The sequence below is a fragment of the Labrus mixtus genome, chromosome 10 (genome assembly GCF_963584025.1).
Source record: "Labrus mixtus chromosome 10, fLabMix1.1, whole genome shotgun sequence".
Classification (NCBI taxonomy): domain Eukaryota; kingdom Metazoa; phylum Chordata; class Actinopteri; order Labriformes; family Labridae; genus Labrus; species Labrus mixtus.
The window spans coordinates 15,145,294-15,167,764 of record NC_083621.1 but is presented as its reverse complement, the minus strand read 5'-3'; the positions used below and the strand labels follow the sequence as shown (position 1 = coordinate 15,167,764).

The window sequence follows — 22,471 nt, the reverse complement described above, 5'->3', positions numbered from 1 at the left end:
ACTTTGTCACCACATCATCCCTCTCAGTTTATAGAAGTACTCATAGAAATATCATTCAAAAATTTTGAATTACTGTGTACATTAAAAGATATGGCTGGAAATGTTCCATATTCATACCGCATGATGTCCTACAACAGCTGGCGTGGTGTTTTTGCCAAACGTTTCTCAAACAGGTGGATTTGTTGGGATTGGATTTTAGCCATGAATTTGATGCATTAGTGAGTTTTTACCACAAAAGGTCCTTGTTTGTGTGTGCTTTCTTGCGTGTGTTTGTGTGTGTGTTTTCTTAGACCCCGCTCAATGACACCATTCATGTGACGCAGAAAAAATCTACATGCAGAGTACAATGCAATCTAATTCCCTTATATGTGCACTTTTTGATCCCTTGAACTAAAAAAAAAATAAAAAAAAAATTATAAAGTGATACATTGTGCGTATAAAATAGAATTTTGTCAGTAATGGCAAGGCTTAGCAGTCTAGGTCTATTGGTGTATGGGTTTCCAAAAAAACAATATCATGTACATTAATGCCAAACAAAGTGTCAGGAAATGTAGACACAACATAATCTCCCTATTTGTTTTTCCAGTATAGAGCATTGACAATAGAGGGCTGCATTGGGAGCAGGTCCTGTGGGACTCAACACAAATCTGGTAGGAGGGGGCAGTTTTACCCTTACTGCATGCAGTAACAGTCCATTAATGAGAGTCCATTCAGAGAGGAAGCTTTGTCTTTGATGGATGAAAAAGTGATGTGTCATGTTTGGTGATTAACTTAAGTGAACACATTAATATTATCATTCCTTTAACTGAATTGAGTGTTTGTTTTCTGAAAAGTTTAATGTGAATGGTCAGAATTTGTGTGGGTGCGAGCTGGATTGGACATGCATGTTTCATTTGCAGCCCGGAGTGCATAACACACTGCGGGAGCGGGCGGTAATGATCAAAAATCCAGCACAAGCAGGATTAAGAAAGCAGTCCCATGCAGGGCTCTAATTGACTATATGATTTTTCAGCTTAAAAATGTCAGGCTCAATGAGTATTATGGTCCCAATTATTCATAGATTCTTTCAGTAACACTTTATCGACGATATAGTGTTATTGGATATTTTTTCTCTTGGTCCAAACATCACTATCAGCTTCAAAAGATCAAGTGTTGGTTCATCAGTATTCATTGTATATTCTTGCATTTTTTAATTAGATTTATTGGCTTAAGAATAAACAAGACTTGATGTAAGTTTGAATGTAGTCTGTAACTCACAATAGTTCGACATGTAGCCTGCAGGTAAACAGCCAAGTGGGAGAATTAGATACCCATACTAGAACTGTTCCTGTGGGCAGATAGCTGCTCAAATCTCCCCTAGGGCAATGTTTTGACACATGTTTTTTGAGGTCTGAGCTGTCAGTTTCAGCCTCCTGACCTGACCCTCATTAAACAAAACCGAGAAACAACCATGAGTGCAGGCTCAGTGGAGACACCTCTTCAACACTCTTGAGAAAATGGCTTTCTAACTGCAAGTTAATGTAGTAATAAGGGATTCAATGGTAAAGAACAAGGTGTGGAGAGTCTGTATTTTCGGCTGAAGTAGATTTCTCTCTTTGAGTGACACAGCATACTCTGTCTCATTAATGTCCCAGGGAGAACTTAATCCCCAGGAGCTGCTTAAATGTAAACAGAGCAGTGTGGGATGAGAGATATTCCCATGGTAAAGTAGTTGTTTATTTAACCATGTTTGGACAGCAAGCTTTTACACGTTGCCTTCTGTCGATGTCTCATCAGCTCCATGAGTCTCTGCATGTTAATGTTTTTGTATTATAGAGTCATATGACAAAGACAAATATCGGCAACTGCCCAGAAAGCTGGCTCCAAAACAGTGGTTGACTTTTGAAAGATTTCTCAACAGAGGACTCTTGATCTGCTGATACAGTGTGGTTTAAGCTGGTAGGGAAACAAACTGGTTGCATTTTAATTTGTTATGATGTGACTCTATGATTCAGATCTGAGTGTAGAATCTGAAGTTCAGACATGACTGAAAGTGTGTCTGAGTTTTGAAAAATGTTTTTGATTGTTAAACACTAACGTAAAGTTAAAAAAGATTTCCATTTTCAACCTAAATCACGTAATTTTAATGTGGAGGCGTTATGAAAAGGTTGGATAAAACTTTATCAAGAGCTCAACTCAATTTGTGCTTTGGCCTGATGATGCAACCATTATTTGTGACTACTGTACTCTGAATTTATCTTTATGTACTAGTGTGGCATTTCTTGGCCGCTAGTAAGTCAAAAAGATGAAGTAGGGGCCATTTGAGTCTCTCTTGATTGGCTTTTGATACCTCTTTTAATAAACTGTGTCATCAATTATTTTTGAAATAATTAGATTACATTTGCATAAGACTAGATGCTCTCTTACAAGGGTATAAAATCAGAGAAGCTTTAATTTCATGGTCACTTGAACATCTCCATGAGTTTATAGCACATCATGAATATTTCAGTCCCAAAGGGAATGTGACTGTTTGGAATTATTTACTAGCCTTTTTACTGTGGTTCTCTGAGGTTTTTACAACAATGAATGAGAACTGGATTTTGTAGTAAAGATAGGGTTAATGTTCTGCTGTGGTCCATCATCCAGAAAAAGTACAAGCTTTCTGCTAACTGCTCTGGGACTGAGTCGCTACCAGAGGGCTTCAAGGTATTTAGAGGTGTGACCATGATTAAGTTTCACAAAGGCCAGTTTTATACAATGAAAAGTCTTCAGTAATCTGCCTTTAATTCTTCTACAAATCACTAGTGAATCAAAAGATTAGTTAGTCTATACCTTAAATCCATGAGTAGCATTCAGTCCTGACATTACTGGTCCCGTCTTCCATTAGTTTAAGACTATTACACCTGTTTGAGATGCATAGGTTATTTTATGTTCTGTATCAAAGTTAAGAGAAATACTAATTCTGGAATCATTTTTTCCCCGTCTTCCAATTATAGAACATGTTTATATTGGGGACAATAAGTATTTATTTATTCAATGCAGGAAACGTCCTTGCAGTCTTAAGATGCAGTTTTGGGTGACATGATGATGAGTATGCCTGGCAACCCATTGTACCTTTTTTTGCTAAAAACAAATTGGTAATTTTTCAGAAAGTTTTAAAAATGTCATTTGGACATTGTCAAGAGGCTTCAAAATGTTTGTGACATGCAGGAAGTAACTGAATAGGACTGATAACTGAATATCTATATTTCTGTCAAGTTTAAGCCATGGGCCTAAGTGAATGCAAGAGCAATCTGATACCTTGGTTGATAAGTTTCGCAAACGCTATGAATGTTTGAAAATTAGGTCTCTGACATGCCTTCATGTAGAAACTTTCCCTGTACGCAAGCTCCATTTAAAAGACTCAGCTTCTACTTGCCACAGTTCGAGTGACTCTTGTGAATAAAAAAATGATTTTTTTGTTTTTGTTTATTACTTGGTGTTATATCCTATATCAAACCAAACTCAATTACAATATCTCATTTCAAGCTATCCAGTAGCTGTACATATGACATAAAATCAAATCAAGGAAGTGCTGCACTGTTAACCTTCTCTCAGATATTAGAAAGCTTTCTCACATCACGGCATTCGATATTTTAATGGCTGTATGGAAGTGGGACTCTTTATTTGTTATGTTGGTTGAGTGGCCACTGCTGGGCTTGGTTGCCTTCTCTATAGCCGGATAAGTGTGATCTATGGACTGGCTAATTGCCTTTGTCCTGATCGCCTCTATGACCAGGTCGTTAACTGTCTCTAAAGGTCATTTCCTGTCCTGTTACAGTGGAATCCATCAGGGAAACTGCTCCACAGCACAGAGAAATACCACAGATGATGTTATTGCAATATGATTGTAGGGTTTGTTTGTCAATTTACTGAAGCTTATCCGCTGAAGAGAGACCATGGAATTTGGGAACAGCTGGGAATGCGTCTCTGAATTCATAAAAGGTCAGCAGATGGTTATCTGAGCACTCAAAGCTATCATGCAGCATTTGTGCCTAACTGTTCCTGTACGAAGTTGGGACAAGAAAAGGAATCAAAAAGATAAGCACAGGAAGCATTCATCCACTTAGCCTTGTTAAAGTTTGGGAATTAAAGGAGCAGGGACTTTTTAGATCTCAGCTATTTTTGATGACACAGTTCAATCCCAAAGCTGCTGTCAGAACAAACTGTGAGACTGACTCAACAAATGACATGAGTAAAGAGTGGACATATTATTGTTCCCCCTGCAGTTGTGTCCTAATGCTTAATGTATGACAGGATGTTAGATGACTGTAAACTCGATCTAACTTAATTTAGCATGTCATTTTGGCAACAAACAATGACGGAGCAGATATTTTTCTCAAAGCCAAGACTCTTTCTTGTTTGCTGTTTTTTGGATCCATTGCAGGTTGACAGATACAAGTAAATACCCTATTTTACCTGGAAGCAGAGGCAATTTAAAATAAAATGAAAAGGTAGCTTGGTTGATTTGCAACCACTTTTCACACTTCAGATCTTGATAATTCAAAAACAGGATTTGATTTCTATACAAAACGAAACTAGTCTTAAATCTGCTTTATTCTGGTGCTTTTTGGCACAGGAGACAAAGAGCATGAAGAGGACAGATTTAGTGAAACTGTGACTGAACTTGAGTGGGTAGATGTGACAACAGTTTTTTGAGTAGCAGCCTGCAGATCATGAATCTGTAAAACCAGTATCTGAACTGGATTTTCTAACTAATGCTGTAAGGAGTGTATGAAATAAACATGCAATTTGTAACAATAGATTTAGAAAGCAACCCAATAGAGCTTCACCTAACATTTGTAGTTTAATTGGAATCAGTTCATCTTTGTAAGAGAGTCAAAAGTACACATCACAATTTTATCTGGTACAATGCAACCTCTTCAAATTACTTTTCTTCACACATGAGAGACACATTATTCATACTCAGAGCGAGTAAAAGTCTGGTCCTGCTCATAGCTTAGTCCCAGGACACCATGGGGCATCTGTACTGCACTGCTGATGACAGCTCTGTCAGCCGTACAATCAGTCACACTCTGCGGCAGGAGAGGAGGCCGCACCACCATTGAGTTAGCACAGAGCGACCAGTCATGCTGTCCAGTGTCATGCTGTTCTCTGTTTCCACCGCCAGCCTCGCTTTAATTGGTCATTTTGAAACTTGGTTTGTGAAGTTTACTGCCTGCTGTACCTGTTGTTCCTGTATTTCTCTGTTTACAACTATGTAGCTATAAAAAAAAGGTTTTCCTATGTTCCTTTGAGTCTTAATTTATGTCACAAACTTTTAAGGAGTAGTCCTACAAAAAGGTTGAATCCATTATGGTGGATGATGCCTTATTTTAGTGTTCTTTCCTGCTAGAATGATATGTGTTACAGCCTGTCCCGACAGCATGCGACACGAGCGAGCATCAGCGTCAAAATCAGCTTGATTCTATTTTTTCCTATCGGAGTGTCCAAACTCCAAACTGACCTGCGACTCTGACTGTTTTTTATTTATTATTCAGAATTTCTACTGTACTATTCTTCCTGGGGAAGTTTGCACCAGAGATCATATTAAGAAGATGATTCACTGTACCCTTTGTCACCATGTTTCTGTTGTGGGTGTTTATTCGACTGAGAGCAACCTGTTGTGACCCCAGCTGCTCCCAGCCTCCCCAAAAACAAATATTGCAGCTCTTAAACCATTTTCTTTATTTCTGCCTTAAATTTCAGTATGACAGCTTCTGGGATTGATTTTCCCCCGACTTGTCCCTTGGTCATTACAGGAGGAAGTTTCTCCTGCTTCACTGAGTAATTCCTTCTGGCACACTTAAACCCCTCTTTACCACAAAAACATGCTCCCTCCCATTTTTCAGTGACAAAACAACAAGAGACTTCAAACAATGAGTGTTGACATTTAGTGCCACAGGGTCCATTAGCACTCTCATGTGTGACTAAATATTGCTTTTTTGCACACACAGCTCCAAATATTGGTATGTCTGCACTAAGTGAGGGACAAAAGAGACCAAAATGTCATGGAGCTTTTATTTCTAAAAATGGATTTTGCCTTTACTTAATAATGTTGCTTAAAAGAGCAGATGTGTCTTTAATGTTTATGTTTCACATCGTGATTAATGTCAGACTTCAGTGAGGATTTCAGTCAGATTGCAATCAAAGGCAAACGTTCAGGATACATCTTGCCGCTCTATAAAGCCTTTGTCACTGTTGACAGCTGCTCACCATACATCTCTTGAGTCCTCTGTTCACATCCATTCCCTCACAAGAACGAAATATTGGTGGTCTGAAGCAAATTATAGAACAGTTAGGATTTCAGAACAGGCAGATAATAAGACCAAAAGCAGTGGAGTGAAGACAGAGGAATAATTCAGAGAAGCTTATGTTTGAGTAGACAGATGGAAAAGAACAAAAGGTGGCATGAAGTAAAGAAGAGGTTCATAGACAGGCAGACAGTGCTAAAGGGTCGTGACTCGTGATATACATTTGAAGCCCTAAAAGAACAGCCGGTTCCCTCTGTGATGTGATTCCATTTTAATTAGAAGTAAAGACTTTCACCTTTCTCTAAAGGAGTATCTGTTTTTTGTTTTTTTTAAATAGAAACTCTTGCAAAATTGAGAGCTTCTTGGTAAGCCAAATAGTTCCACCTCAGAGAGACGGGCAGAAGTTTGAGCCACTATGTTTTAGAAAGTTTTAAAGTAAATCTCCTGAAGTGCTCATAATGGACAGACAGTTGTGGAGCCAAGTGTTATTTAAAGATGACCATTCACAGCCGGTCACGGCCTTGCACAGACGCACACATCTCTCCCATTGTGTCATTTTTGAAGTGTGTTGGAGCCAGACGGCCTCTCATTAGCCGTTCCTCTGGAGCCAAAAAAACATCCGTATAGGCTGGATGTTTTTTTTTTTTAACTGACTGCAACCAGCTTCACCAACTATTTAAGGGAAGGTAGAGCAATCCCAAAGTCATTAGCATTCGAGCGTCCGTGCCAACCATACCACATGCCATGCTGTTATAATGATACAGCAGCTATTGTCCACACAGCCAAGATATCCTTTGTACCACAGCCTAATTGTTGATAGCTTGATTTCACCATACACTGCAGGGATTACAGTATCCTGTCTTTAAAGTGGAGACCAGATGGTAGAGCTTAGATTTTCTGTGTCCTTGAGGACAGAAGAGAAGAATAATTTTCCTGAATGAACTATACATTTTATTACCTCCTTCAGGGGGCGCCTCACAGTTATTAGTCCAATGTTTAGAATTGCCCCCAAAGGACATTGCATATGCATGTGTAAGCTAACATGACCTTACCAACCGCTGTGTTGTCTTTTTAACACACACATGCTTGTTCAGTTAATACATAGCAAAAAGGGCACAGGCCTTTGACAGTAGAAAGCGGATTAAACTGCAGACCAAAGATTCTTAGTGAGTTTAATGGAACAGAGATGAGTGGATGGCAGATTTAAATACATTAACCTTCAGTGAATTCCCCGAGGTTTGGAGGAACGACAGAGGGGGTTTGAGGAGGAATTTACTTCATGTCGTTGATGTTATGACATTGTTTTAGTGAGTGAGTGCATTACAACATCCATGTTAACACAGGTCAAGTTTGAAGGCTCAGCAAAAGACAAAATTCAATTAACAAACGTTGTTGTTCTTAGAAATAGAACCAAAAATGAGTAGCCTACCCTTCACATAAAACCCCTTAGTGTTTTGCCCTTCATGGGTCACGACTCAGTGTGTTCCAGCTCTGTGTGTTTGTATAGAGGTTATGTCTCATGCAGAGATCGGGACATTTATAAATGCAGTGGTTTATTTTTATGCTAGCGTCATTGGAAATGTCTTGACAACAAGGGGGGGGGGGGGGGGGGTGTAGATTAACCTTTACCAGACTCCAAACTGTATTGTTTTAAATGCAAATTGCTGAATATTCTCAGTCTTTTATGTATTAGGATACAATAACACACTAGACCTAAAGAAAAATTGGATTGTTTGACCTGTGTTATATACCTGGCTCAAGTCTGTTCAAGAAAATTATCAGATGGTGTTGAAGCAACCACAAAAAAATCATGTTCTTTTTTTCAGTGTGAACACAACACAAAAGACTTGCAGAAAAAAAGGTTCCCCTCGTGCGAAAATTCAAACTGAAGTACATTTTTTATTAAAGCCTGAAACTTAAGAAATATTAATGAAACCACCTGGTGTTTCTTTTGATTGCATTAAAACACACATACTTCTCTCTGCGGCTCTCTGTTACACGATTTCATCTTAAATTTGAAGTGTGAACCTTTGCTGGAAACAGCTTGCATGTGTGACAGCCTGTTAAAATGTGCAAGTTTTCCCTTTTCGTCACTGAAGGCATGAGTGAGAAACAAAGCAGGATACTCTCAGACATTAATTTGCTTTGTTCAAATTAGCAAAGTCTGCATGTTGGAGCAGCTGCACACTAAACCGCCCTGGGTGTCCACAGTTTGTATGAACTGTCTGTTGTTTTTAACGGCTCTTTGTCTTTTCTATAAATACACAGGAAGTGAAAAGCTTGGCTAATAGACCTCATGAGAATACCTCAACTGTTTGCCATGCTTCACCATCCTCTGCTAAGCCATATCAGTCAGACACCTTGTTTATACATCTGTTAAGGACACTCACAACCTGACAGTGTGCTTCCCTTTTTAGGAGCCTGGGAGCTCGTGGTCGTAGCCTCGGCCAGAACATGTTGTGTTGTTCTGATGGACTATGCAGGCTATGAATAGAGTAATATCTCATTTTATTGTGCTCACTGATCTGTGGAGAAACTTTTTTAGCAAAGACTTAATGGAGGTCCTGTGACTTTGTTTCCTCGGTAACCTTTCAGGAGACTGAAGTCTAATTTAGGATCCTGTTTGTGGAATCACCAGCTGCCAGCCAACAGCACTCAGAGTTATACTCTGTCACTTTACTGAAACACACTCAGCCAACTTACCAGTAATCACAATGCAGCATGGGTTTAAATGTTATCTTTATGTGACTTGTGACTATATGGATGATGTGACAATTTTAAGTTATTTTTAATTCATTAAGAGAAGATGCTTTTTGAGTTCTGATATGTCAATGTGCTCCGCCTCTAAGTCAGTTTGACTATATAAATGAAATGAGCTGAAAGAGAGCTTGCCGACAGGTTCAGTTTATTAATGCTGAAAGTCAGAGAAACACATGCCCTTGTAAGGTTGGAAGAATGGTCATGTTGTAATTAATTTAGATTAATGAAGGTCCAGTAATCTCCATGGCTTCTACATGTTTCTGATTGCTATCACAGATGAAAGGCCTAGGCTGCCCCCTCTTACGCACTTAGCTACCATGTTGTGCTGATGCACATTTCCTTACTCTCTGCATTATTCATGCGGCTGGGGCTCAGATTTAGAGTTGGTCTTGTCCTTGTGCAAGACACTGAACCCCAGCAATGTGTAGGGATGGGTTCTGAATACCGGTACATGATTGGCCAGTACCAAGAGTACCGTTAAGCCCCCCACCCGGTGTATCGGGGAACAATGTGTCTTGATATTGTATTATTAAGTTAATATTAAGCACCCTGCTGAGTTTGGTCTCATTAAAATAATGATCTCATTTTAACATATCAGAGTTTTACTGCAGTGTTTCCCCTAGGTTTACAGCGTTGGGGGGGTGGGGACAAGCCGACATGCCGACATGGCGACACGGCGACACAAACACTTGAAGGAATCTTGGTGTTCATGTGTTACTTTTAATGACAGCTGTCCTTTTCTATCGGAAAGGTATCCTTAAATGACTTCTTTCCCTGATTTCCGACTCTATCCACTATCCTATTTCTACAATAAAGGCACAAAAAGCCCAAAATTAAATATTTAAAAAAAATATATATTTTATTTTATTATTATTTTTTTTTTACTTGACCTTCAGGGGGGGCGGGCCCAATATAATGGTAGGGGAAACACTGTACTGTGTGACAGAAAAGCTCTGATGTACTGTTAGACACATCACAGATTATTATAGACTATTACACATTAATGACCTAATTAAAAGGTAGGTAAATGTAACCCAGTGTTTCCCCTACCATTATGTTTATACATATATATATATATATATATATGTGTGTATACATTTTTTTTTTTTTATTTATTTATGTGCCTTTATTGTAGAGATAGGATAGTGGATAGAGTCGGAAAGAAGTCATTTAAGGATACCTTCCCGATAGAAAAGGACAGCTGTCATTAAAAGTAACACATGAACACCAAGATTCCTTCAAGTGTTTGAAGGAAGAGGCCATATGCTACCGTCAGAGTTTCTCAGGTTATTTAAACTGTATTGGGAGTGTATGGAAAATTGCATAAACTGCATAGTGTTTCAAATTTAAATACAGTAATATAAAATGAAAATTTCAAGGTGTAAATGGGTGAATGAGTAAAAGCAGCTTTGAGTAATCTCGAAGACTAGAAAAGCGCTATACAATTCCAAGTTCATATACTGTACCATGTTGTACTGCACCGTGTTTATCTGCTGATCAAAGTTAGATGAAGGACAACAGGAGAACGTGTTACTGATGGAGTCATTGAAACCGAACATAGCAGTGATTCAATAAAGATCACAGGTTTGATCCCCACAGCTGCAGGTCTGCCTTAACACCATTATTAAACATAATAATACACTCATGATGTAATTTCTCTCATATTTCATGCTACAATGTGACAGCAAGCTTGATTACCTCTGTGTCTAATATTATCTGACCCAGTTTTACATTTTATGTGAGATGTAGACAGCGGTACTGTCTACTATTATTGTATTATTTGTATGTTTAGCTTTGTTGTGGATTAAACTGATGAAAAAAAGATGTTACACTTAGTTATACAGAAGTTTTTTGAATGGCATAGTACAGCACCATGAACACCAAAGGGTGCAACTAATAATGGATTTCACACCAATTATCTGCTGCACGTTTTCATGATCAATAACTAATAACTGGAAAATTAAAAAAAAAAAAAAACATTAATGGGCTCAATGTCTGCTGTGAAAATGAATCTGTCTGACAAACCAACCCTTAAAAAGAAGTCACTGCTCTATCATAAACAGCAAATGTACATCTAAGCAGCTGATTGGCATGTTTCTTTAAGCTTCTGTCACAAAACAAATAATCATCTAATATTTCAGCTGACTTATACAACTTCAACTGAGCCTGCAGAGCTTATAGTGTGTTTCTTAGCATTTTTATTTCCTCTTATGTACCCTGCAGCCTCCTCCCATCTCCACCCAGCCTTCTGGTATATTATCCCCCCCCCCCCCCCCCCCAGGGAGTGATACTTGATGACATCACTCCTCCCTCTGGCCAGATGTTGAAACTTAAACACTCTATCCATCAGCCTAGAGAAAGTTGCACAGCAGACAGAGGCGATGACCCAGCAAAGACATCCCTTATATACAGGCTCACACACACACACACACACACACACACACACACACACACACACACACACACACACGCGCACAGATTTTGAAAACTAACAACTGTTCAAAGCTCAAACCACAAAAGCAGGCGTCTGATGTGATGTGAGGCCAAAAGCTGTGGTAGTGAGACTGAATCTGTAAAATGCTTTTCTCCACTTCTGCCTCAGAGCTTTAGACTTTAACACTATCCCTCCAGAGCACGGTGAAACGGCATTATTCGGATCAAATGCCATGGTCATGTTGCTCTACACAAGTTTTAAATCACATTTATTTCACTGCAACCCATTTCCTCCGTTCACAGGACTCGACATTTATTCCACATTTGCAGGTCTTGTTCTGTTTTTTTTCTGTGTTTTTAGTTGATAGAGATAGAATATATTTTAGATAAACACAGCACTTGTGGTTTAAAAAACTGTTGGCCTTGAATTTGAACTGAAATACCAACATTTGCTGAAGCTGAGAGGTATTTCCCTGTCAGCTGTTCTGTAGTGTTTCACTCTTTCTGTGTTTTCTCTTGGCTTTGTGTTATGGGAACGCTCACTCATGCTTCTCACTGAAAGGCCGCCTCTTTTGATGAAGACTGCAGCTGTGTATCGGTGACAGAGTTGGCGTTGCAATTTAAGTGATCAATTTATTCCACTCTCCACAGTATTGACAGTCATCTTCAAAGAAGTGAGACGGATGAGTGCTGAGTTTCAATCGACATAAAACAGAACACCTATTTGGATTTGGATGTTCTGCATAAATCAAACAGATCTCTCACAGCCTTTAAAAAACATGTATTTTAAGGCTTTATTTTTCAGACTGTGTTGTCTGATATTCAGCACGGCCTTTGCCTCCGCTCTGAGACTGCTTGTTCTCCTTTTAGGCATGTTTATTCAGTTTCTCTTTAAATGTAGAAAATCCCTGATAACTGAGGACATACGGTGGATACTGTAACAGTGTTAATACCTAAAGGCAGGATAAGAGAGTGTGTCTGAGTCTGAGAGACAGAAAAGGTTTGTTTTTATTCAAAGATCAGCACCAGCTTGAAAGCCCCATTGTGTTTCCTTAAACTTACGTGGCAGAATATATTTAAATATTTTTCTTACTCTCTTACATTACTTTACTTTCCTATTTTTTCTTAATTTGTTTAAGTAATTGTCCTCTTTGAAACTAAAGCTCATTCTTTGCTTTCCTTTAAACCAATAACAAATATGAAGTTGATAGAAATCTGTCATGCCTTTAGATCCAGTATTACATGAAAACAAAAACCTGCAATACACACCTTGAAAATGTTTTCTTCTTAAGAAGCAGTGTCAAGACATGAAGTAAGACTCTTTTTTTAGACGCTATTTTAAGTGGGTTTTACAACAGTAAACAGTTTAAATCGATAGTGACATTGTTGATTTTCAGAGCACTGTCTGACTTTGTGCTTAACTGATTGGTGTCCTATGGACCACATAGATAGAGCCACATTAATGTGGAGCAAATCTATTCCGTTCAAAGGAGGAGAAAACAAATCTGTGCACAAAGAAGTGTCGTGAATTTTTCATGACTGTAGACAGATTCTCCCCAGCACTCTGCTCTGGATCATAAACAAACACACATTTCAATTCTTTAAGAGAGTATAAGAGCAATTTATTAAGCTGAAAAACAGAAGGGTCTTTTATTACCGGTATTTACTTAGGACTCAGAAACAACGTCCACATTATTTTTGTTTTTATTACTCTGGATATAAATGTTGCTGTTTTCTTGTGTTCATGATAGGGCTGAATCATATTGGCAAAGACTAGCATTGCAATATTTTTTTTTATCTGTGATTTATATTGTAATTAAAACAAAAAAATCTGTTACAATTTATTTTAACAATTGTGCTTTTTATTATTTTTTGTGAATCTACATCAGTAGAGTACCTTTGTCTTCTTTTGAATTGGTAATATTCACTTGATCTTCAGATGTTGTAACATTTTGTGGAATATTAAAGAAATCCTCACAGGATTTTGTTTCTATATTTAGTATTAGACTGTATTTAATCATAACCATTCATGAGGTATTCACTTAGTATTCACTAAATAAAGCCTGCAGTGTTTGGACATTAAAGGCACTGTCGCACTCAGAGCTCATGTTACTCATCCTTTTTGATGTTTCAGTGTTTTCCCCCTCTGGTCAGCAGCTATCACTTCATTCACTTTAATCAGGCCTTCTGTGTTTGTGTCTTCCAGGACTCAACCCTCTGCCCTTTGATGCAGCAACCAACAACGACCCTCTCCAGTTTAACGGCTCCAGCGGGCCTCTGATGACCGAGTGTCCTCCTCTGGAAAACACTGCAGAAAACAGCAAGAAGAGGAAGAGAGCCAGCCTGCCTCCAGGTACTCACAACAAACACAAGTATTTCACATCTGCTGCAGGATTACTCAGGGTCCCAAATCTTAAGCGTTTTGCCCTCAGCTGTGTCCAATTCTAAATACACGCACCCGTACTGCCAACAGAAAAGCTGTGATACAACCCTGAGATACATCTTCCCCTTCCTCATAAAGGAATTCATTAGTCAGCCCCTTTTAATTATTTAATTAGAAAGGTCCTTCTTTGATTTGACTCATTACCAGCACAAGCTCTCACTCAAATGACAAACAAATCAACACACACATGCACAAAAACCTTTCTCTCAGAGTGCCCATCTTTGTGAGACAGGTCAGTGTTTGTGTGTCAGGAAGCTGATGCAGGTTTGATTGGCAGGAGCTGTTGGCACGGTAACAGACAGTCTTCTTGCAGCTGCCCGACCTCCAAACAGGACAAACAAGCAGAGCCCCAGGACATGGCAAGCTAACCTAAAACAACAAAGACTGAACCAAGCTACGTTTTTTCTCCATATTGACACCCAGAGAAATGGTAGAGTAATAGAAAGAGAAGACCACTTAAGATAGAGAGGTGTTGTTTTCATGTTTTCTGCATTCATTGCAATGCTAATTTGACTGGATAAAAGCACCGCATTAACACAGCCAAATTGATCTCTCCCTCACCTTCACATACAAGTCATGTCTTGATAAAATTAAATTTCAAATGAGAAAGTAAACATGTCAGAACAGCACATTAAATGAAGATGACATAAAAGAACACTGAAAAATGTTGATTTCATTTTGTTTGAAGTGTTAAGGGAAATAAGATGCTATTTTTTTAATACATTTATTGTATTGATGTGAGGGGCAGGAGTAATTGATTAAATATTCTGAAAACAAATGAAGTATTTTGCTGCAAAACCAGTCCAGAGAGGTCCCCATGGAGCCACAAAATAATACTCCCTCTCAAAGGGTGAAGGTAGGCCAAGGGCAAAACCAGCAAAGAGAGGTCCCCATCAAGCCACAAGCTAATGTTTGAAGAATCGACTAAATCACAAAGACTTTCCACAGCTATTGGTCTGACTCATGATCGTCTCCTGTCTCTGTCAGGTCCCCCAGCCTTTCAATGCAGCACAGACTCATTAAGAACCATGTTGATTGAGTCTCATTAAGAGACCCTGATGGATAGATTTGTCTCACTACCATTGCTATAACTCTCTATAATCCATCATGCATGTGTGCAGTCATCCATAACAACACATCAACTTTTATTTAAACTCTACTCACACGTTTTATTTCATTTACTGATAAAGAATTTTTGAAGGCGACAAACAAACTGTCTGTTGGATGTCGCCAGAGAGTCCTTTCATACTTAATGCCACCCTGCTGACACATGATTTAATAATGATATTTAAACTGCCAAACCAAGAACCAAACAACAAGAAGACAGATAAAATATTTAAAGCCCACCATCTCCTGTAAACAGTAACAGGAAACATTTGCAAGTTAAATTCATATTCTGTTCGCTCTCCTCAAAACAGACACTATTCATCAGAGTCCACTCACTTCACACTCAGATGCACTCCATGTTTTTATCTTTTGTGAGTGAAACCGCTTCAGGGAAATCAAATTCATTCAAAATCAAGTCAGGAAATTTTCATTTTATTATGACTGTTCTTTAAATTCTAAAATTATCACTATTGTGCTTCTCTTTTGTGGATGCAGTAACATGACCGACAGTTCAACAGTTTCACAACACAGTCAGAGAGAACATATCCCCTCATGCTCTGCTGTGTTGAAACTGTGCGTGGTGAAGACTGTGAGATTTTGAAATGCTGCTGTTTGTTAATGTTGAGCAGCATTGCCTCACTTAACATTATCAAAGCAGATTTATTTTATATTCATTCCAGGATTTCTGACATTGAGTTCCTTTAAGCACTGCAGTCTTCTCTTTCCCTGCCTGTGTTGGTGCATATTCTGGCTTTTTCCCACTGCATGTACACCAGTAGAATAGTGTGAAACCATCACAAGAGGATTGCATCCTGTTTGTAGCAAAGGTCCTATCAACTTTGATAATGAGGTTTATTTTCTGAGATCTAAGCGCAAGGCAATAAGAGTAAAAAAACACCTCCATAGCAACCCTTATTTTAATAACTATCAAACCAATTGAAAATGTGGTCATATTACATGAAACATGTGTAAAATGAGGACATTAGCCTCTCTTTTGGCAACTATATTCAACAAGTCTTGGCTTTTTCAACAGTTGCATATGGACGTCTTCCACTGAGAACTGTGTTTCTGCAGCATCAAACACCTTACCATATACTTAACCTCATATGAAACAACTCTTTGAAAAGATTCATTGGCCTTTTGGGTTTTCAAATAACAAGGTTGTTTTAAAGGATAGGTATTTATTAATGATCAGCACTGAAGCAAGATTTCTAAACTAAGGTCACACGTATGGATTCATCAAGGCACTTTCAATATGAAGATTTAAGAAATGCTCTTACTGTTTTCCTGTGCATTAAAATAAATCAATTAGATTTTATCACAAAAGTCAGTACACCCTCATAGTTTTAGTGTATGAAGCGGTTGTCCTCTTACCGATCCAATCTGCTGTGCCGTGAACTTAAAGAGCCCATATTATGCCCTTTTTGGGGTTCATATATTTAATCTATGTACTTACTTTTGTACGTTCACAATAGCTAAGTCCGAAAAAAGTGTCTGTTTTCATGTACTGCTCCTCCTTGCTCCCTCTACGCTCTGAGTCTGTCAGCTACGCTCTGCTGAGCCCACACTGTTAGACCCCACGTGGGCCAAGTCTGCTCTGATTGGTCTGCCGATCCGCTCTGTCGTTATTGGTCAGTTGTTCAGCACGCGTCTCGGAAATTTCAACATGAGCTGCAGGGCTTGCCACAACGAGCCAATGGGCTTAGATCAGTGATCTCACACTGACAATGACGTCGCACTGACACATTTTTATCGAGGGGGGCTAGAACCGAGCGTTACATGCGGCTAATGCTGCAGCTAACAGGAGGAGGTAGGAGAAGCCGCGTTTTTTTTGCACATAGATATGCCTAAACATGCACAGGACACTTGGAAAACACACTAAAGAGCATATAAAACCAGAAAAAGCATAATATGGGACCTTTTAAGTAGGCGTTAAGAGAGAGGTGTTGAACAAAATGTTTGTGATTCTTCAGGGAAAAGGTGAATTTCATAAAATAATAATGATACATTTTGTGTGTATTCAGGGAGCAGCAGTATTTTACACCCGTACTGACATTTTGACATGACATGGAATAGCATGGATCTATAACTTTCTGTTGTGTGCATATGTGTGAACAGACCTATTTGCATCTGAATCCACAGTCTTGTGTTTTCAAGCTTGAATTTAAAGATTATCCAGCCATTTACTCTTGAGCCTCCATAGCCTGAAAAGAGTTTGGATGTATCTCAGAAATATCCAATTGAAAATGAATGATACTGAAGAGCTCAAGGGGAAAAGTATAACTAGGCTGCATTACAACTCTAAATTGAGCACATATTTCTTTTACTGTACCTTAAATGTGAAATTTCTTATATCTATCTCTCAAAAGCGGAAAGAAGAAATGAAATAGTTGCTACTATTTCCAAACTGAAATCCTGCCTGTGCTGCATGGTGGTGCAATGGTTAGCACTGTTGCATCAAGTAGTGTAGTTCATGTCTTAAATTATGTATTCATTTGTCTGTTAGATTGTCCTAAAATCGAATAATTTAACTTTTGATGTTGTGAAAAGCTAACAAAATGATCTGATGTTAATAGAGTTTGGAAGCAATTTAGTTGTATATTAGATTTTTTTTAAGTACTTAATAGATTTATTAACTCTGAAATTGTAGATTAATTTCCCATCAACTAAACATTCCAGAAACAATCTAATATGTAAGATGATATATTGATACTGAAATAAGACTGCTTTGTCTTAATCATGCCAGATGATCAGACCAAATTAAGCTGGGCTTCATCTTCCCTATCCCAGACCCTTTCCCCATTTTTCCCTCTCATTCTTTTTAGCCGTGCTCTTTTGCTCCCAGTCACTCCTCTGTGTCCTGTGGTGGTCAGGGATTTAGTGCCACTTCACCCCATCTTGCAAAGCCCACAATCATGTGAGCTCTAAATAATTCAGGGTGCCAGAAGGCGCTCTGCTCTGCTCTGTCTGTAGACTCACACTGAGGTTAATGGCAGAGCCTCAAGCAAAACTTGATCCCTGAAATGTTCAAAATAGAAGACCAAAATCTTCTCCTGGCTCTCAGTTTTGTACTTTATCAAAACAAACGGGGTTGGGTTGTTTAGCACACAGCCGTCCGCCTATTATTACCTTTGACCATCATCAGTGTAGGAACATAAACAATTAGCCTTTAGATGAGCTGTTCTCTGCTGCCTCAGGGATAAACCTGTTCAAGGAAAATACAGCCAGATTAATCGTCTTCTGGCAGAGGTTTTTTTAAATAGATTTTCTCCACTATTCTCATCTTACTTTTAGTTATTATCTCTGCTACTTTTTAATCAGCATATTGCCTGTGGTTGTTGTTGTTTCAACAAACACTACACTAAATGAGATATTCTTATGATTCTTTTTTCTTTATTGCTTCAATAAAAGCAAAACATGTAGTTCACTTTTCCATTAAAACTTTGAAACACACCATCTGCTATTCTAACTTTACCACCTGAAAAGATTGTAAGGGTCGATATCGCTCCAAAGTATTTAAGTATAAAAACTTCCACAGCTCCTGAAAACGTTTTTAAAATACAGAGATCTGTTTGACAGGAAAGGGTCTTGGGAGTTTGTCTGTGACAAAGAGATGACATTTCATTAGCAATACTCTGAAATGTTTTTGTTGGTTAATCGGAAAATAATTAACAGATAACTAATAACGAAATTTTTCAACATTTTCCTATCTAATAGGTACCTAGAGCTGCATTCATGACCCAAAACGTGCATACGGCTGAGTATTATGTAAGGTATATTGAACATGTTTTCTCTAACATGTCCTTTTCTGCGTATTCTCATAATCTCTTAGCTGTAAATCTGTAAAAGACGATTGTAATCTCCGATGCAACTGCTTTCTATCTCAGCCCTCCGACCCCCCCTTTATTATATATCTGCCATTTCCTTTTGTCGAGGGCATGTTCTGTAATAGAGAAGACTGGTTCAATACGCATGGGCCCAGAGGGTTTAATTACAAATGTAAAGTCTGTTATAGAGGCTTTTTATCTGCAGTGATTTTCATCAAGCCACCAGCAACTGTCAGATTTCTACATCTACGTCTGAGAAGTCGGTAGGTCGGGTTACCTGATGAATTATTCATGGGATCTAGGTGGGAGAGCTTTGTTTCTCCCACAAATGAATAAAAATGTAGTTTCAACTAACCTCTGGTGTTATTTAAGTTATTTAGAATTGTACAAGTACACTGTTGGAAACATTGCATTACTATATGTCTTCCCGCTGCTATAGTTGGAGATGGAAAGGTTGATATGATATAACGTGACTGAATTATACAGGATGTAACATGCTCTGCTCTTTAGTGGAGATTTTTAAATATTAAAATCACTTCTATGCGGAAGCCAAACATAAGAAGATAGGACTTAAACATCAACCACACTGCTTGTTTGTCCTTTCTCCTGTGCTCCTTCACATCACGTTTCTTATTGAGAATCTGAAGAAATGTCCCTGTTTTCATACAGCACTCTGTACATAGCAGCATGTTCATCATACAGACCCTGCAGCTCCTGTATCAGCACATCCTCCATCCTCCCCTCCCCTCCCCTCCCCTGTCCGTTTGTCTCCTCTCTGTCAGCTTTCAGCCGGGTTAACTGATCCTCACCAGCTGCCTCTCACTGCCTGTAGAATGTAGAAAACAGTAGCGGTGTTATTATACCATCATCATTTTCCTGGCTGACCTCTCTGCTAGTGGATGGGTTCTTAAACCAATTGAAAGACTTTTTTCAGGGATGTTATCTGATTTCAAAATCAATAAAACCCAAATGTATATTCAGTCTAGTTGAAAAGTGTAAAGGTAAGAAAGCCCTCAAAAACAGTTAAAAGCTAAAAACAGTTTCACAATGTCTGCAGGTCAACAATGTCAAATGGGTTTGCGAAGTGTGGCAAATGCTACTAGTGCTAGCACGGCCAGCCTTTGGCCCTCTTTGCAGGTTAACATTCACACGCCTCTGCTAAATGTGGTTCCTCATTGTCGAGGGGTCATTTGCTAGTTTAACCTGACACAGCCCACATGAATCTTCATTTTCTAGATCCAAATACTTTGAACTATGAGATGCCATCTGTCCACTGTGCTTGTTTACATGCAGGTAGAAGCAGTCCTCTCTAATAAAGGGAAAATAGCCCAAAAAATGTCAGTCCGACTCCTGGCTAATGGCAGGCATCTGCATTACAGCTTTGAAACAACATTGAAGTGGCATTGCAGGGACAATCATGTCGATGCTGTGGGTGGTTTTCTCTGCAGACTGCTTTCTGATTTAGTTATACTTTAGTTAGTCAAGTTTGTGTATCCATCCTGGTCAAAAGGGTGTACTTTACCAACATCTAAAAAGAACAGTTTCACTGCTCATATGTTGGTTTTGCACTATATTATCATTGCAACTCTCTGGATGTCAGGATTCTTGGTAAGGGAGCCACCCAGCCATTATTAATGCATGATTGTACCAGCGGATATATGAGGGAGTGTTTGTTAGTATCAGGGCTTCTGAGTATAAGAGTCTGTCAGAGAACTGTACTAAGTTACACAACACAACACTGTAGAGGCTCTGAACTCCAAGTTGTCATTGGAGAGCTGCTGTGTGTCTGACCATGGGCTCTGATTCCTCCTGTAGAAACACATACAGCATCTAAGCAAACAATCACATTTATTTATACACCACTGTTGTTGTTGAGGGAAACACTGAATGCTTCAAGAATGGTAAAGAAAACAAGTGTATACAGAAAGTGTAGATCTGTTAAGGGTTGGACAGCTGTGTTTGTCCTATGAAGGTTTGTGTGAAGGATGCATGATTTTTTTTTAAAGCATATTCTAATCTTTTATCTAAGTAGTTATAATGACTATAGCCTGTGTGAGGATTAGCTGTGTCTTTCTTCTGCTACTGAATGATCCTTTCTTTAGGCTTTAGTTTATTATATATTGATAATTAAGGTCTATTTTAAGACTATGAAGCAGTCAGAATTGTTTTTAACATTTTAGAACTGCTGCTTGAAAATTTGATGTGGCATCAATGAAAAAAAAAATTAAGTCATGTGCAGGACTCAGGACATTACTTGACGTTTTTTTATTATATAAAAGTCTCTTGTGTGGTGTTTTGTCTGTTTGAGAAGTCTAATGGATCAGAATATAGTTAAACTATTTCTACTGTAGTTGTGTTTGTCTTCTTCTCTGTGTTCCTCTCAACAAGTCTCTGTGACATGGAAATGGAGGGGAGGAACTGTGTGCTGCCAAAGTTTCATTTTATGCTAAGGAAGCCCATGTTCTGACAGCTCTGCTCCAGATCGTGTCTCTGCCTTCCCCTTTCTCTTATCCACTATCTCCCTCTTTCTCGCCTTGTTGTTTTCTGATAGAGGTATATTGTTGTGGGGTCAGAACAGCAGGTTAACTGTTTCAGCTTCATGACAGGATGTATACCTGGTCATACTTTGTACACTTTGTGAGCAGACGTGTGAAATGGGGGCTAAATCTTCTGCTGTGAATCGATGACCTGATTAGCAGAGCCTGTAGTGAGGAATGTGGTCATAAAGAAGAATAATGGAGAAGTCAATAATGACACTGTAGCTGTGGGACACTTAGACTGGCATCAATAAAGAGAATTGTGACACAATCCAAGTGGAGCATGAAGATTAATTATTTAACACAGCAGCATTTTAATATCAATTCTCATTAGAATGATGAAATGAGGGATGCTGATGATGTGACTGCGGTTCAGGCTGTACTGTGTGAACAGGCCTCTGTCTTTTGAAGTGTCACTCCTCATATATTCAGGGACTGCAGGGGATTCTAGTGTGATGGTGTTTATATCAACACAGCAGAGGCTTTGTTAGCAGTCTTTTGACTCCCCTGGCTTTCCTCTCAGGTGTTTTGTAATGTAGGAGAGCTAGAAGGTTTAATCTAAAGTCAGAACACGAAATGATTAGGGTTGTTAAAGTCCAACCTTTTTTTTGTAATCGCTTTGACCAGAACAGAGCTCAGACAATTTGTCAAAGCCACTGAAAGAAAAGCTCTTTTTCAAATTAACAACTACTCTCTTTGACTTTTCTTTTACACTCTCCCCCCTTTTTTACTAAATTCTGAAAACCTGTGCGACCTGCACCATGACACCACTAGGATAACGACTATTAAGTCTTTTCATTTGAGCTATTTGTTCCCAAAACAAACATGTGGTATTTATAACAAGATCTTGCTTATTTAACTAATGTTACAGGCAATACTTTCTTATATTATTTTTTAAGATAGTATTTATTTTAATTTTCTAATAGGCTTACTTCTATAGCGCAAATTTAGCCGTCTACCCCTGCATTCACCTCCATTGTGAAAGCTTTACTAGAGAAATCATCAGACCATCAGTCTTTCAACACTCAATGACTCTGTGGAGGTCACGGTCTGCTATACAACCTCAGACAGCCCATTCTTTTACGTGTCTCC

At 38.6% G+C, this 22,471-nt stretch overlaps 1 protein-coding gene across 3 annotated transcripts in view; it reads left to right on the top strand.

The window, feature by feature from the left end:
* Positions 1 to 22,471, top strand: part of enox2 (ecto-NOX disulfide-thiol exchanger 2) — a 126,640-nt gene that overhangs the window by 45,358 nt on the left and 58,811 nt on the right. For all 3 annotated transcript variants that reach the window (XM_061048534.1, XM_061048533.1, XM_061048535.1), the window contains one exon: positions 13,672 to 13,818. In XM_061048534.1, coding sequence (XP_060904517.1) covers positions 13,672 to 13,818 — 147 coding nt within the window. The remainder of the gene's footprint in view (positions 1 to 13,671; positions 13,819 to 22,471) is intronic.